This window comes from Mucor mucedo (genome assembly GCF_025094135.1).
Source record: "Mucor mucedo strain NRRL 3635 chromosome Unknown EV154scaffold_36, whole genome shotgun sequence".
In the NCBI taxonomy this organism is placed as follows: domain Eukaryota; kingdom Fungi; phylum Mucoromycota; class Mucoromycetes; order Mucorales; family Mucoraceae; genus Mucor; species Mucor mucedo.
This window is the reverse complement of record NW_026252320.1, coordinates 8,817-22,597: the sequence shown is the minus strand read 5'-3', so window position 1 is coordinate 22,597 and position 13,781 is coordinate 8,817. Positions and strand designations below refer to the sequence as shown.

Genomic DNA, 13,781 nt, shown 5'->3' with positions numbered 1-13,781 from the left:
ATGTTATGAGGAAAAAAAAATGTTATGAGAAAATGTTATGAGAAAATGTTATGAGAAAAAAAAATGTTATGAGAAAAAAAAATGTTATGAGAAAATGTTATGAGAAAATGTTATGAAAAAAAAAAAATGTTATGAAAAAAAAAGTCACAACATATTATCTCATAACATTATCTCATAACATTTTTTTTCTCATAACATTTTCTCATAACATTTTTTCTCTATGAATTTAGATGTTAATGCTTTGCGTTGCAAAGATTGCAATGTTGACTTTAAGACTCATTCAGAGTTAAACAATCATAATTACGGCACTCATGTGGATAAAACAAAAGTCTTTATTGGTAATGGTAAGAACTGGACATTTAAATAAAACATGACATTTTTTTTTAAAGAACAAATAGACACCATTATGGAAGTTAGCAAGGTTGATGGCAAATTTAATTGTCCTGAATGCTCAAGCAAGCTCAGTACTCCTACCACATTTAGCGCCCATCTTAAAAAAAAGCATAACGGCCACTGCGAAGCCATTTCAAACAAAACAAAGCGACGAAGCCTCGAAGATAATAACAACGATAATTCTACAACCATATCATTGAAACATCGAAAGTTACAAAGCCTGAATCTAAATTTAGATGAAATTGATTCAAATTCTGGTTCATCTGGTCCTTTATTTTCAACATCAGCTCGATGTGATAATGACATGGGAGTATTACTTGCGTCAAATGCCTTAGATCTTCCACAAACTGATCAAGAAAAAATAATAATGTTAAGCAAGATTGGAAATTGGAAATCAATAGCAGTATCGTTAGAAAATGGGAAAAAGTATTACATGCTCGCCTCTCCAGACCTCATTGAAGATATACTTGCAGAACAACCAACTGGTGTGTGGACATTACCAGGTCAAAATACCACAAAGCCATCAGATTTGGCTTAATCAAGCTCAAGCTTCATTCCATTATTCACTGGACAACAAATGCATTTCAAGAATAGTTTATTAAGGTCATGAAGCTACCACATTTGGTGAAGTATATTTAGTATTCATTAACAGGGTTTTTATTTCCTTGAACTGATAATATAATATTTACAACTTGTTTTTACAATTCAATTTTTGTTCGTATCAATGCAAATCAAAGATATAAGATGAAATACATTAAAGAAACAACCCAATAAAATAATAGCGGTATACCGTAGTGATGATTTCTTATATAGGGTATTATTTACGCTGAAGTGTTGTAAAATTACTGTTCACCACTGCGTTGGCATTTTTAATAGATGTAGTCATCGAATCAGCTAAAATTGTGAGTAATTGGTTCAGTTTCATATTGTTGATGACTGCAAATGATTTCTCTTGTTGATCAATAAATTCACGGATGGTATATTTTATTGCTCCATTTTTCAATTTGCTACATAGATCATTTAGAACATCTAGTTTGATTTGGGCCAATATGCCATTGTTGATAACTGAAGTGGCGATTGTTTGAAACAGTTGAGATAGCAATTGAGATTGTGAGTCTGTTTGTTGGGAAGAATCATAGTCGCATAGGGTCCAAATCGTGTAAGGTCTGTAGGAAATATCATATGCAAATGTACTGGATGAACGACATAAAGTATATGTGGATAAACAATGAAATTTTGATCTGAGTTGTCTAAGTTGATAGAAGTAATTTCCTACATCAATACTGGTTGTTGAGTCATCCTTCGCTAACACTTTTCCTAATCTTAATGATTCCATATTGAGATAAATTTTTGTATCGTGTGTTGCAGTGAAATTACTGGTGGTTGGTCCTAGTTCCACAATATTCTTTGTTATTGAGTTTTTGTCTATGCGTATACTTGAGGTCACCAACAGATTACTGACCGTTGTGCCAATTTTTAGTTTGGTTGCTCCGTCTTCGTGAGTGGTAATAATATTAATCCATCCGTAATTTGGTTGTTTTTTGGGAAAAGAGGATGTATTCATTGCAGTTCCAATTCTGCGCTCATGGTGTGCATCAACGGTCTTCGATCTTCCATATGATTCTATGCAATTCAAGAGTAATGCTGATGTCTTATTCACTAGGATTGCCCCAGCAAAAATTTGCGAGGTGACATACCTAAGCTGAGGAAAGAAAGTCCAATCCTGGTTTATTAACTCTGTAACTTCCATTGTAAGCTCCACGTATTTTTGATCAAATAAGTGGTTATAGAGTGGACTTGTATTTATAATATGATCCAGAAGGCTGTCAACGCTTGAGGATGAAGAGTTTTGTATGACTGTTGTATCGGCTGCTGGAAGGGTCCAAGAACCAGAAGGTTGATCGGTTAGCACATCACTTATGCTGTCTGACGATTTTAGAAAATGATAAGTTTTACCACTTCCACCCACTATGGATATTGGTTCCAAATTTCCAATTCTTGCCAACATTATAGAATTCTCTTTTTCACGAGTTGACCCTAAAGATGTACCAGATGCCAACAATATAGCAGTGTTTTTATCAAGAGCTTTTGGAGATCGAGATGAATCAATTTCATCTAAATTTAGATTCAGGCTTTGTAACTTTCGATGTTTCAATGATATGGTTGTAGAATTATCGTTGTTATTATCTTCGAGGCTTCGTCGCTTTGTTTTGTTTGAAATGGCTTCGCAGTGGCCGTTATGCTTTTTTTTAAGATGGGCGCTAAATGTGGTAGGAGTACTGAGCTTGCTTGAGCATTCAGGACAATTAAATTTGCCATCAACCTTGCTAACTTCCATAATGGTGTCTATTTGTTCTTTAAAAAAAAATGTCATGTTTTATTTAAATGTCCAGTTCTTACCATTACCAATAAAGACTTTTGTTTTATCCACATGAGTGCCGTAATTATGATTGTTTAACTCTGAATGAGTCTTAAAGTCAACATTGCAATCTTTGCAACGCAAAGCATTAACATCTAAATTCATAGAGAAAAAATGTTATGAGAAAAAAAAAATGTTATGAGATAATGTTATGAGATAATATGTTGTGACTTTTTTTTTCATAACATTTTTTTTTTCTCATAACATTTTCTCATAACATTTTCTCATAACATTTTTTTTTCTCATAACATTTTCTCATAACATTTTCTCATAACATTTTCTCATAACATTTTTTTTTTCTCATAACATTATCTCTCATAACATTATCTCTCATAACATTATCTCATAATCCTGTAATTTTTAAAAGCGAACTCTTCTGACGTGAAAACGAACTTTGGGTGCCACCAAAGCGAATTTGGGTGATTTACAAAAAACGAACTTTGACCAATCAAGAAGCGAACTTTGGGCTGCGACAAAAGCGAATTTATGAAATTGGAAAACGAACTTTGGGGGTGGAGCCGCTGTAGGTACCCTTCAAATCCATTCTATCAACGAGCTCTTTGATAGCTTAATAAAATGCGCAGTCGTTGACATTGTATCAATTATACAAGCATTATCCTCTGGCGGATAACTTCGGCATCGTTGGATTCAGCCACTGCCATATTGTTTTCATTATCTCTAGTAGTTTAAAATAAGCTGAATAAGTCTGACTGCTTATGATTGTGTCAATCACTGTGTTTAGTTCTTTAATATCATCCGTGGGTTCAGAATCTTCTTCAAAAAATTCTGTCTCTACATTTCACATCAGCTAAGATTGGCGATAATTAGGGGTTTGTATATTTTGTCTGAATATCCAGTTTTCTGATCTTTTTTTTCTTTTCCACAATGGGGTCCGGAGGTAACCTAATGAGCCTATCATGCGTACAGAATTTAAAATAAGAGATTCGCGTCCACATTTAAAAAGTGCTCATTCAGCTGCACTTAATATTATCTTAAAACTTCAATAACGTTTCTTTTATCTGAATTTATATCAGTAGGCAGAGTTAAAAGCCACATACCTGTTTAAGTGTACAGATATTTGATAACTCGAAGGTAATTTTTTTTCTCATCAACCAAAGCGACGCACGCTCTCCCTAGTAGCAGGGGTTTTACCACGGTGGTTACGATGGTTACTGGGGCTTCTTAAATACCCATATAGTCACCTCTTGCAAACCCTAGGCATGTGGCTGGGATCTCGTTTAACGATACTTGCTTTTTGGTTATCCAAAAGTTGCTCAAGTAACTCCCCGCTAAAAATAATATGGTGTGATATTGCCTAAGGTTTATTCTAATTTCAAAATCAAATAATAAATCGCGTGCCTTTTACTCTGTCTAAAGATCAGAGGCAGAGCAACCATCTACTTTTAACAAAACTTCTAAAAACCTCGGTCTTACAATTACATTTGCTAAGATGATTTGAGAGTTGTATTTTTCATCACAGACCCCCTTTTTTTTGTCCGAGTTTGCTGTAAAGATTAAGGTGTCATTTTCTTTACCGCTATTATCTACAACCAAGACGAAGCTGTTCTCGGTAGCCTACTTCGAATATTGGCTAATTTCTTTGGGCTTTTAATACTAACTGATGTAAATAGCTTCATTTGAAGCATTTTGAACCTCATGGTATTCCATTTGTTAGAATAAAGTTGACTGCGTCCCTGAAATTCATAAAAAGATTCGAGTCGGGCAGACATGCTAAGAACATACATGTGCTTTAAAATTGGTGATTTACTGACCCCGTTTCACACTTTAAATACCAGCTATCTATCCCAATCTTGCCGAAAACGAGGTAATTATTCTATGAGCCTACATATCTAGTGCCTTATTAATCCATATTTGGGTGAAATTGGGTGGCATTTCAAACGTCCTACCCACTACCGGACATCTATCTTTCCAGGTGGAATACACGAAAAATATTATTTATAGAAGTAGCTTGGGTGGGATATTTGGCCGGATATCTTTACCTGACCTGAATAAATTGTTTGATTCGGGAATAACATGAAGGAAAAAGTTACTCCATACAAGCCATACTTAGATGACCGCCACGGGACGCCATGCTGTAAAGCTGGTGTGTATTTATACTTTCTTATGATACACCGGTTTGTTAATGCTGCTATTGAATGTGTAAATAATCAATGCAGGTTAAAGACATGGATATGGACTACAATCACCCGCTAATAATCACCAGAATGACTCCATCATGATAAAACAATGATGATTTTTTTTCAATCTGAATTGTTTTATTAAGCACCCTTAATGCTTAGCGTGAGCCACTGTGGCTGGCTTTAATGAAAATTAGGGCTTTTTTAAAAAAAAACTGTGACACACATGACGACATTGTTTGTCATGTTTTAGTGGGACTCTTTTTTTATTTATTTAACCAGCGTTTGGGCGCAGCTCAAGTATTTTTATTTCACTTTACAACTAAAACAACTATGCCAAGCACAAGTAATTCCAAACCCTTGACACCTGCTGCCCCCAATGACATGACGATTGCTGACTCATATGCCCGTATTGACGAGTTTATAAACAAGAACGCAGGCGAGCAAAAGTTCAAGGTAGAAGACGATAACCATGGTATGGGCATGATTTCTACTGTGGGAGACCATAAAAAGGCCGTCAATATGCGACTTGACGGAAGCACTATTCGTAATTATTTAATTAATAATGGATTCCAATTTGGGGATGACTCCATTTGTTCAAGAAAATAAAGAAAATTATCTTTTTTTAATTATTAAAAAAAAAAAAGGAAGGGGGAATTTACAAGTTGTTTATAGTAATGTATTATATGAGTTTTGTGTGTGTGTGTATGTGTTTTTCTTTTAACTGGCCATGGATAATTTTGTATTTAATGCTTGTGCCAAGTTTTGAATATCTTCATCTTCAACCCTTGTATCCATTTCATCCTCTTGTATATAAGAGACTAATCTAGACATCGATTGGCCCAAACCATGTGTCATTTCTGGCCCTGTGACAAAATGTTAAATCGATGCTATTTTTAAATACATATATAAAACACGCTTACCGCAGTCAGTGATTCCCACTTGGTTGTATGCTAGTAATGCCCAAAGTAAATGCATGACATTTTTAGCCACTCCACGATGGAAACCCATGCCTATGCCAACACCTCTGCCTTCTTCCTCTAGTCTTTCAGCTCCCCAAGTAACCAGAGCCAATGTATCTGATTTATCCATGAATTGATGTCTATCATCATCATCATCATCATTTGTGGTCTGGGTATGGTCGTGCTGCATTAACCTCTGTCTACGTCTTGTGATACTATGTGTGATTGCATTTGTATAGACAACGATTCTAGTCATCAATTCGAGGCTATTTAACAAGAGCTCGGAATAAAGAGTGTTACAGATGATGAGGGTGTATTGATGAAATATAGAAGGAGCCATTGGTACAGGCGTTAAGAATTCTGTCAGGTTATCATGTTCAATCACTGTCTGATGTGATGTATCAATCGAACACGATAGAAAGGTGTTTAATAATCGGGTCGTCTCTAGTAAAACTCGCGCATCATTTTCGTTCCAGAGAATCGATCTACATAGCTTTAATATATCCATGTCGTCAAGTAATAATGGTCCAATACCCGAAGCCCAATGACAAGCTAAATTCGCAAGTGTTCCCATGGCTAATTCTCTGGTTCGGATTCGACTTGTCATCGTCACCACCTGCTCAGTATCATTCTTTGTTTAGCTCTCTATCCTTCATTTATTTTTGGTCCGTCTTCATACAAGCCCTTCACTCTCCTACCTTTAACAACACTCTATGGAATTGAGAATGGACTAATGCTGCAGCGTAATCTTGCACTGTACACACATCCCACGCTGCACATAAAGAACGTTCAAACGGTGTATCGTCGTCCGGATTGCTGGAATTAGTTGAATCGAGAGAATTATTCACAACCTCATCCAATATCCTCTTCATTATTGGTGCAACAACTGTTAAATCGTTTGCATTCATGTTGATTATAATTAGGAAAAAAAAAAAAAAAAAAACTTTGTTTAGAAATAAGAAATAAGAAAAAAAAAACAAAAAACAAAAAAACAAAAAAAAAGAGGGAGAGTCCAGACCAACAAAAAGAAAAAAATATTTATTATTTTGACATTTGCTGCATAAAAATTAAACGAATTACATTTAGTTTTTCGTAAAGGGAACACTACTCATTGTGGGCCTAATGATGTGTCCCAGGAGCGTTGCCCTTGGTAACTTCTCCTCGAAATATTTCGTATTAGCTATCTCATGTATATTCACTGATTGCCCTTTTCCGAACATTATTTTGAAACCTTGTATTTTCAAATTGTTACATATCTATTATAAAGGACTGAGGAGTAACAAGTTGCACAGACAGCTGAATTGTCACCGATTGATATCGACATCAACATTTATCCATTTTACACAGGAATGTTAAAGACAGATCACATCTTTTGTAAACATGCAATGACAATAAAAAATCAACTAACATTAATTATATTTTCAAATAGAGTAAAATAAATAAATGAAAACTGACATCATGGGCTAAACTCCTCTATGCAAGGCCTGCTTGTTTAATGATGGCAGCTAATCGCTTATAATCCGCTAATAAAACAGTGACTTCGCCTAGTGTTAATTCATCCACTGATTTCATTTCCAAAAATTTATTTATTGGCCCATCCACTGGCGTCGCCTAATATTAAAAATTAAATTAGCTTTATATCCTCCCAAAGAAGAAGAAAACTTACTTTGGATTTATTGAGTCTACCCTCCATAAAACTAGGCAAGGAAGAGGTGTCCGAGTGAATGGAAGAAGGTTTGTTTGTAGTCATTTCCTTCAATTCACTCAATCCTTCCTTAATCAAAACGGTGTCACCTACTTTACGGACTCGATCCACGATACCAGATACCGTCTTGTTGTTTTCCAATTCTTGTGTATTTCTCTGCCAGAATTTACCCAATCCATCAAACACTCGGTAGGATCCATCCACAACGTCCGACATAATCTTTAACCCGCCCTGTTGCTTCACGGGTTCAATTAACTTGGTCGCATTCAAATCTGTAACATGACTTTTTTGTTTCGAATATTTTAAATTCACACACCATTACTACTATATCATGATTGTTATTTTACCTGAACACTCTGTCAGCGGACAGACCCAATCCGACCAAATTAGTTGTTTCCAAAAACGAAACTGCTGCCATCTTTTGGAATAAATAAACTAAAATCAATAATTTTTTAACATTTGTCAACAAAAAGCACTAACCATATTGGTCAAGCAATAACTAGCCTGTCCAGTTAATTGCTCCGGTCTTCGATAGCGTTGTATAAACTTTAAATTAGATACGAAATTAGTAGGGTTGGATTTGACAATGGTGAATATCAAGATGGGTAACAGCACATCCGCACTGGCACTACTAATTTCGCTAGGTTCTTCTACAGTAGACATGGCTTGCTTCATTTCCTGTACCACTTCTGCATCTTTATCCAACGTGGTCTGTTTGTCTTGATTTCTTTTTGCAAATTCTTCAATAGCTTCCACAATAATCTCATGTGTCTTGATTAACGCATCCAATTTCTCTTTAGCCCCCATGATGGTGTTTAATTGCTGTAATTGACTGCCCGCTAATTTAATCACCCCATTCATTGTCTCTATATCATCCGGTTCTGGTAATAATACGCCTAAATGTTGGAGATTCAAATCCAACAAATTAAGAGCCGCAATTCGTGATTCCAGTGCTTCATCCTGCATCGCTTCATCTCCATCCGCATTGGTAAATAATTGCTCATACAATTGATTACAAATAAACGTTTCGATACGATCCAACCTTTCTACTCCCATCTCTTCTTCTTGTTGCTGTAAATCATCCAGGAAATCCAATATTTTGTTACTGGCCATTTGCATACTTCGTGGTGGATGCTTCTTGTAATTCTTGATAAAATCATCCACTTTGCCACTACACGCATCTCGTAACGGACTCTGCATAGATTTCATGTTTTGCGCTTTGGTTTCCATCCATTCTGTCACATCCTTTTTCGAAACTGGACGTTGGATGAGCATCACTGTAATCGATTGTTCATTTCGAAGCGGCACTTGCACATGACTAGCCAGAATATTGTACTTGGGGTGATCCGCTGTAATCGAAGAAGGATCCAAATTAAACGTGTCAAAGAGCGATCTACAATGGTTCAAAGTTTTAAAATTGATATGCACTAAGACCCCCATTTTCTTTTTCTTTTTCTTTTTAGGGCTTACTTTTTTGTCGTCGTGTCTGTCATTAAACTCGAAATCTCTTTCTCTGAAGACAAGAGGCCCAAAGCAACAAACTGGTCCCTATATATAAAAAAAAAAGTTTATAAATATACACACAAGGAGAGGTGTTATGGCTCCTTACTTTTGGAACAGACCACGTATACCACTAAGTGAAATCACTTGGTTTGTGTCGGCTTGATTATTCTTGTAGACAATTACATGGTCCAAGATAAAATCACGGTCAATGAGGGTAGAAGAAAGAGATGGTGAAGACACTGGTAGTAATAGTAAAGCCTACACTCAAAAGAACATGTCAGTTTATTTTTGAAGATAAAAATAACCCAAAAAGCAACTACTGACCTTGTCCTTGTTTAAGAGAAGATGGACGACATCATCTAATTCTCCATCTTGTTCATCCTGCAGTCTTGCTAAAGCCAACATTCCCCAAGAATTCGTTGGCATGGGTATAGAAAACGAACTCATATTGGCACTCGAGGTGCTTTTGGACAGTGTAGGTCGTTGCTTGTTGACGCCTAAAATCGTATCTGCATTTGTTATGCGCTGTAAGAAAGATTGTGTCGTATCTTGCTGTTGATTATGCAAAGGGTCGTTGGAGTTATCTACATTATTGACAGTTGCTGTCTTTTTAAAGGAATCAAAGCGAAACATTTTTAAAGATAAAGAAAAGAACGGGGGAAAAATAATAAAAATGAAGGGAGTTTTAATGAAGAATTTCAAAGTTCATAATTTGAGGCAAGTAAGCATAAGACGATAGATCAAGGATATAGACATCGCTAGAGAAACTTGTGCCATTATAACCACCAAACAAGTAGATACGGCTATCATAGAGAACAGTGGTATGATAGCCACGCGGTGTTGGTGCCTGTCCATATACCACTTTAGTCTCCCAAGTCATATTTACTAGATTTAACATGAGTAGATCATTACAGTACTTGGCTCCATCATGTCCTGCAAAAACAAATAGAAAAGAGCCTACACAAATTGCTGAATGTGATAGTCGAGGCATCTGTGGATCCAATTGTACAGGAAACCAACACTCTGTTTCCAAATCTAACACATGAATGCCACCAAAGCATTCTTTCCCGTCTGAGCCACCAAAGATGATCCATTTGTTACCAACAAGTGTTCCCGTATGATAACCTCTCGAAATGGGTTGAATTCCGGTAGGGTGCACAGACTCCCATTCTCTTGTCTTTAGATTCAATCGATAAACATCATTTAGTGCTCTTGTCCCATTCCCACCTCCAAATACATAGAGCCAATCTTTCCATAAGGCTGTCACATGTGCTCGACGTTCAGATGGCTTTTCTCCCGTTGTTTTAGGGCGGGTCCAATTCATTGTACTCGTATCCAAAATGTACAGATGATTGTGATATTTCTGTCCATCGCCTCCACCAAATAAATATATTTTACCTAGCGTATTATCTGCACATAAGCAATGGGCTCGGCAAGGAGGAGGAGCTGTTCCAAATACCATTGGGACATACCATGTAAATGTGTCTACACAGGATAATTTGTTTAGTCGTCTATATTTTCTCCTGTGTGTGTGTGTGTGTGTGTGGGAAATACCTAATTCTAGGACATACAGGGTGTCCGAGCACAGTGTTTTACTCGTACCACCGAATACAAACATTTTATCACCCAATACGACACTGGCATGGGCTCGGATCTTGGGAGGTATATCACCATAGATTTGAGGACAGGACCAATACATGGCGGGTGCAGGTGCACGACGTTGCGTATCTTTAGCTACTTGTGTCGCCTTGTTACTCTCGATTGAGATTAACTTTGTGAGTGATACCTCTTCATTCTGAATAAATCGACTTTCAAACATACTTTTCGCCTGTAATTTCTCTTTTGAGATTGTATTCATTGTTATCGGTTTCTTTTCTACATACAATTATAATAAAATTAGGAGGGATGTGATGATAGAAATATTAAGGGCATTTTTTTTTTTTCATATGTGTGTTTATATACTTTATTACTTGTTGGTCTTTGGGGTACCGTAGGAAACGAATGAATCGATAAGCTGGAAGTAGACGACGAGGAAAACGTTTCATAGCTTAAATGCGTGGTAGGTGAAGCCCTGAAATAAGTACCCGAAGGCGTTGGACTAGACGAATGACTCGTTATTGAACTCACACTTTGTTGACTTCCATCACTTTCGCTTGGGAATCTATCATAAAAACACAATGCACAGATGAGCTTGATGCTTTCTCTTTTTTTTTTTTTTCTTTTTTTTTCTTGCGTCCTTTACTTTAACGGAATACTGGGAGGTCGACCACTGGAAGAAAGTGATCTCTTCATACGAGAAATAATTCCCTTGTTCTTCTTGAGGACAGGAGTACCAAATACTTCTAAACCTGCCGTAGCATTAAAGTCGTGCGGCATGGACATTCTCAAAAACAAGAAAAGAATAACAACAAACTGAGAAGAAACAGAAAAAAAAAAAAATCTTATTGTTATTTTACTCCCATTTTGGTGCGACCTTCCTTCACCTCCTTTTTCTTAAATTAACTTGCAGTTAAGAAAGTTTACCTTGATCCGAGAAACTACGCGCACCATACATCCTTGCTACTCCTCTTCCATATGACATTAGAGGGGAAAGAAAGCTTTTTGCCAGGATTGTGTTCTATTCAATTCCTTGGCTTTGTTTTAATCATCAGATCTGTTAATTTCAGAAAATCAGTCGTATTTTTAGCGGGGTTCCTGAATTCCCCAAAACCATCTTTTTTTGTGTCATCACGGAATCTCACAAATACATACTTTATGACCCTGTGATCAAAGCCCAATATAGAAAGTTATTTCTTCCAAGATGATACTTTTTTTCCATAGATGTATCAATGTGTGATCGTAAATTCTTTTGGGTAAATTCAAATAAAATATCAAAGTACAAATCATCAAGTGAAGAAAATACCGTGGATTCCAACGACTTATAAAAACGCAAGACATACACACTATGCTAGTTAAAATCATTTCATATAACAATGATTCTAATTCACCTTATTTATTGTATCTTTCATGTTTGCCATATTCTTTAAAAAAAAAGAATAAGAAAAAGGGACAACCATCCGCCACAGAAACCTAAACTTCATCATTATACCTTTCGGCATGCGAAATTTTTTGAGGACAATGTCATTTGATACTTCTTGTCTCGTCACATTTCTACTACGTTGAGCACTCAATTCCATGTACAATAGTGAGAAAACAAGGTTTGCTATTCATGACACTTACCCATTTCAGTACTGGAAAGTTTTCTGTCAATGCATTATAATGACTAGACAAAACTGATAAATGAAGTAATCGGTAAATACTTGAAAAAATTAGAGCGTGATAAAGATAAATATTGAAATAAAGTGTGGATCTATGCCGTGTAATTCTACTATCACATCAATGGTTGGCCGTAGCATGAGCATCTGTATTTCCGTCCATTTTATTTTTACTATTTTTTTTTTTATTAAGAACGACATAAGTACATCGTTGCCTTTGGTTTCTTAAAGTAGGATTTCTTTTATGGATGTAGTTTAGTCCTCATCATGCTAATTGAGGTTTTATGATGTGTCTGCTCCTGGAGAGTAAAGGATCCATCAAGATGAGATATTCCTACCGCCGCAATATCCAGTTTAATTACATTCATACTCATAGTGAAGAACTCGATATAGGCTGTATATCCTATATTGACATCACTCATCCCCATTTATAAAGGTCTCTGGGTAGTATTGCCTTTTCCAGTGTGAGATTGACGTTTAGCTTTGTCAATTATTCCCGATCTCATGCCATCACAATGGTCGGTATCATCCTCTTAAATATATTTTACGTGGGCATAGATCCTGTTTTTACTCGACTCAATCCTCATCATATTGATCTTGAACGTACTAATTATGCATTCGAAACCACATCCTCCGTCCCAATTGTCGTCACTACATCTTTTAAATCATGAACTTGTTCAAATGTCTAAATATATGAAACCCTTTGTGTAATTGGATTTCAGTACAATACAAGCCTTCTTGGGGAATGACAGGAGTATCTTGTTGTTCGTGTGTAAACAGTCATTTGTGTCCTGATTCTTCCTTATCGTAGATTAAGGGAGTTGTATACTTATGCGTAAAAATGGCGAAGCTTTTCGTTAACATGACTTCACCTCAATCCCGAGAAGAAATTCACCTGCTTGACAGCTCCTTTTGCTAATAGACTGCGCTTCTTACTTTGTAAATAGAGTGAAATAGGGTTTGATTCCCAACCGTCCAAATACAGTCTAATTATACGATTGTTCTACTTGACAAGTTCCCAATTTTTTTTTTTGAAAAGCTGTGTTCCCTTGTTATATGACGGTAAATCACTTCGATTTGTACAATTCCTTAAGTGTAGTGGTGCGTAGAAAACAAATGAAGAGTGAGGGATTCAACTGAATAGAGTTGGTCTTTTAAAAAACCATGGCGCGAACAAAATAATGCTGCACGAAAAAATCAATAGTGCTGCGCATTTTCATTTGGTGGTACTCGTAGTGACTTTTTTTTTTTAGAATTCTCCAGAAAAGCAGTCCGGGACTGCTCATGTTAAAACTCAGAGTGAGTTTGCATGATTGCTGCGCAACTAAAAATATCGTGAAAAAAAGGTATAAATACGGCCCATTTTTCTCGACTACGTCCTTTTTTTTTTCTCTTCACTCTATTGCA

The 13,781-nt window shown here is 36.2% G+C and overlaps 6 protein-coding genes across 6 annotated transcripts; 1 reads left to right on the top strand and 5 right to left on the bottom strand.

The window, feature by feature from the left end:
- The first annotated feature begins 397 nt into the window (after positions 1-397).
- On the top strand, positions 398-608 carry EV154DRAFT_505658 (uncharacterized protein). The gene has a single exon (XM_051601193.1). The coding sequence runs from the start codon at positions 426-428 to the stop codon at positions 591-593; it is 168 nt and encodes a 55-aa protein (XP_051458535.1). The 5' UTR covers positions 398-425; the 3' UTR covers positions 594-608.
- Positions 609-1,210: 602 nt separating this feature from the next.
- On the bottom strand, positions 1,211-3,474 carry EV154DRAFT_480519 (uncharacterized protein; the record flags this gene model as incomplete). Its single annotated transcript, XM_051598335.1, has 4 exons — positions 1,211-2,739; positions 2,794-2,907; positions 3,258-3,357; positions 3,421-3,474. The coding sequence occupies 4 exons, from the start codon at positions 3,472-3,474 to the stop codon at positions 1,211-1,213; spliced, it is 1,797 nt and encodes a 598-aa protein (XP_051458534.1).
- Positions 3,475-5,563: 2,089 nt separating this feature from the next.
- EV154DRAFT_505644 (uncharacterized protein) lies at positions 5,564-6,855 on the bottom strand. Its single transcript, XM_051601192.1, has 2 exons — positions 5,874-6,855; positions 5,564-5,816 (listed from the first exon to the last, which is right to left on the bottom strand). The coding sequence occupies exons 1-2, from the start codon at positions 6,517-6,519 to the stop codon at positions 5,671-5,673; spliced, it is 792 nt and encodes a 263-aa protein (XP_051458533.1). The 5' UTR covers positions 6,520-6,855; the 3' UTR covers positions 5,564-5,670.
- A 530-nt stretch (positions 6,856-7,385) lies between these two features.
- Positions 7,386-8,035, bottom strand: EV154DRAFT_419129 (uncharacterized protein; the record flags this gene model as incomplete). The annotated part of the gene is made up of 3 exons (XM_051595880.1): positions 7,386-7,523; positions 7,741-7,900; positions 7,965-8,035. The coding sequence occupies 3 exons, from the start codon at positions 8,033-8,035 to the stop codon at positions 7,386-7,388; spliced, it is 369 nt and encodes a 122-aa protein (XP_051458532.1).
- Positions 8,036-9,770: 1,735 nt separating this feature from the next.
- Positions 9,771-11,082, bottom strand: EV154DRAFT_198474 (uncharacterized protein). The gene has a single exon (XM_051594326.1). The coding sequence runs from the start codon at positions 10,976-10,978 to the stop codon at positions 9,806-9,808; it is 1,173 nt and encodes a 390-aa protein (XP_051458531.1). The 5' UTR covers positions 10,979-11,082; the 3' UTR covers positions 9,771-9,805.
- EV154DRAFT_198349 (uncharacterized protein) lies at positions 10,918-11,903 on the bottom strand. Its single transcript, XM_051594325.1, has 5 exons — positions 11,872-11,903; positions 11,644-11,773; positions 11,363-11,532; positions 11,083-11,281; positions 10,918-10,995 (listed from the first exon to the last, which is right to left on the bottom strand). The coding sequence occupies exons 2-5, from the start codon at positions 11,668-11,670 to the stop codon at positions 10,981-10,983; spliced, it is 411 nt and encodes a 136-aa protein (XP_051458530.1). The 5' UTR covers positions 11,671-11,773; positions 11,872-11,903; the 3' UTR covers positions 10,918-10,980.
- Between the last annotated feature and the right edge of the window lie 1,878 nt (positions 11,904-13,781).